The following is a 2,500-nucleotide window of genomic DNA, read 5'->3' as shown; positions in this document are numbered from 1 at the left end:
TTCGAGGAAACCATTATGGAGTGGCTTTCTTCCTTACTTTTCTTCATTGACTATAACACAAATTGCCTAATGGTAATGGTAATGAATTACATGTATATAGCAAATTTTCTATATACAGGTACATATTCAAATGCATTTTACAAGCATTCAATTTATGGGTGAGATGAGGCATCAGCATATCCAGGCACCCCCCGAAAGAGAGCTTGCTCACAGGCTACGATGAAAGCTGCTACCAGTCCATAAGCAATCTCACCCAGCCCATGAAAGAATGAAATTAGGACTGACCACAACATAGGGAACTCATGCCCTAGTCTTCACGACCAGTGTGTGGGTTGATTCCTTTCGCAGAATGAGCATGAATGATGCTTCATTACTTTTCATGACCCACATTAAATTTTTACAATCATACAAGACTGGAAATTGAACTTCTCAAATTCCCTTTTTTCAGGTTTCCATGACCCACTCTCTTGCTCCAAAAAATGTAAATGGCCTGCAATATTTTTAGGGAATGTCACTGCAGTGCAAGTAGAAAGGAAATCAGGGATGAGAGAACTCAAGCCAAATCAGAAATAGTGACTAAAAAACAAAAATAATGTAGTCCAGGTGTCGGTTGTTCAAAAGGTGGATAATGCTATCTGCCAGATAAATCACTATGCAGTGGATAAACACCAGCAAAACCAATTGAGTTACGAGGTGGATAGCGCTATCCACCCTTTGAACAACTGGGGCTTGAAATTTACTGTTATTGGTCACTACACAATCAACATTCCCAAAATATTTTAAGTTAAGCAGCATACAAGAAGAAAATGTCTTGTGAATGTCCCTTGACTTCATAGCCTTCTAAATTTGTTTAGTATAATAGTGTCATACCCAAAGAATCACTTTTGTAATCAGCTAATATCCATGGAAACACAGGGTACTGTGTGAGATCATTAAAGCTTCTGTCTGCTAAACTGAAAGGAAAGCATGTCAGAATCCACACTTCCATAAAAGAAAAGCACTCACAAAATCATGGAAGAGCTGGTTAATGGCTTAGTGCCAATAGGTCATGAAAATAGACAAGTCTATTGAAAGCATGCTTGAATTTCAATAAATGAGCCCCAAAATCGGCAAGAATTCCTTTCCTACTTTTTCACCACTGGCAAATGCCTGATAATAATAATTACAAGGGGAACTGAGTACGTTTTTCATGATTTTTAGAGGATTTTTAATAGGTTCTACAAGGGTTTCAAAACGTTTTTAACCCAATGACCCCTGGGAGAAAGACTAAACAGATTTTACTCTGTCTAACGTCAGACAACAGTTACTCGTCAACTGGCACTTGAGGTGTTCATGGGTTAAGCAGTCAAAAACTACGCCCCCTCCATTAAAAGGGTTGCAAATTGCCTGAAGCCAGGTTTCAAGAAAGTTCCAGATAATAACCTGAAGCCCCAGATGACCTAAAGAAGTGCTTTCATACAGAGTCAAAAATACTAACCTATTCAAATACATTAAATACTCAAAATTTGAAATGGCTCCATTTTGCCATCTATGTGTCATGTTCTCTTGTCTTGTATCTTCTAATTCAATCTCTAAAAAAATAAATAAAAATTTAGCCACATCAGCAGCACATACAGTAATATCCCCTGATAAAAGCAGTTCCTCGACCCCTTGAGTGTTGTTTAGGGTTTCACACGAAGAAATATAGAAATATATACTTTACATGTTTTAAATAAATTTATAATGGTCTCTTTTACGGGTCAAAAAATCAGACTGGGCTCCTTTAGGGTTTTAATTCAAAATTAATGACGAGCATCCCCACCCCTTCATACGCGAAGCCCCCCCCCCCCCCAGGAAACACAATCTTGAACAACTGGAGACGGTCAGTTTATGTACAGAGCTCTGTACATAAACCTTTCCTAGAGATTCGATCGTGGAAATGTAGTTGAGTGTGTCTTTAAGTTAAAACAAAAATTGCATGACCATCTCATTATGGGAAATTAATAGACAATCCTTATGCGAGAGGAAAACATTTAGAAGTTTTCAAATGGGACATGCCCAATTTTGACAACTTGCAAAACATAATTCATTCCAATTCCAAGTTGTACTCAAGACTGGTCAAAGGTAATTGGTTACCTAATATACCAGGATGTACATGCACTTCTAAAACAATATAAAAAAACACCTTTTTAAATGATTAATAATTTTTACTGGTACATTTATTGTTAAATACAGGTTTCATGGTATGGATTTGCAAAAAGAAAGCACCACAAATTTTACGAATTCAATTAATTTTATGCTAGTACTATTTTACCTGGTTGTTCAACAATCTGGTCATAAAACAAATCTCTTTCACTAGGGGAGTTCAATACTAAGTACATATGAGAGCCATCAGTTGAAAATATCTCAACACCCTAGGATCAAAAGTACAGATTTTTTTTATTTCAATTATTTCACTTTAAAAAAAAAAATTAATTTAAAGTTATGTAACTTTTCAGTGATAAGGAAACCACTTCTCTGA

The 2,500-nt window shown here is 36.2% G+C and overlaps 1 protein-coding gene across 5 annotated transcripts in view; it reads right to left on the bottom strand.

Annotated features, from left to right (window-relative positions):
* Nucleotides 1-2,500, bottom strand: part of LOC138021498 (protein FAN-like) — a 56,418-nt gene that overhangs the window by 36,168 nt on the left and 17,750 nt on the right. For all 5 annotated transcript variants that reach the window (XM_068868386.1, XM_068868385.1, XM_068868387.1 and 2 more), the window contains 3 exons: nucleotides 2,294-2,393; nucleotides 1,478-1,571; nucleotides 871-953 (listed from right to left, as the gene is read on the bottom strand). In XM_068868386.1, the coding sequence (XP_068724487.1) occupies nucleotides 871-953; nucleotides 1,478-1,571; nucleotides 2,294-2,393 (277 nt within the window). The remainder of the gene's footprint in view (nucleotides 1-870; nucleotides 954-1,477; nucleotides 1,572-2,293; nucleotides 2,394-2,500) is intronic.

The sequence above is a fragment of the Montipora capricornis genome, chromosome 10 (genome assembly GCF_036669925.1).
Source record: "Montipora capricornis isolate CH-2021 chromosome 10, ASM3666992v2, whole genome shotgun sequence".
NCBI classification, from domain to species: domain Eukaryota; kingdom Metazoa; phylum Cnidaria; class Anthozoa; order Scleractinia; family Acroporidae; genus Montipora; species Montipora capricornis.
The sequence above is the reverse complement of the archived record's forward strand: the minus strand, read 5'-3'. Positions and strand labels throughout refer to the sequence as shown.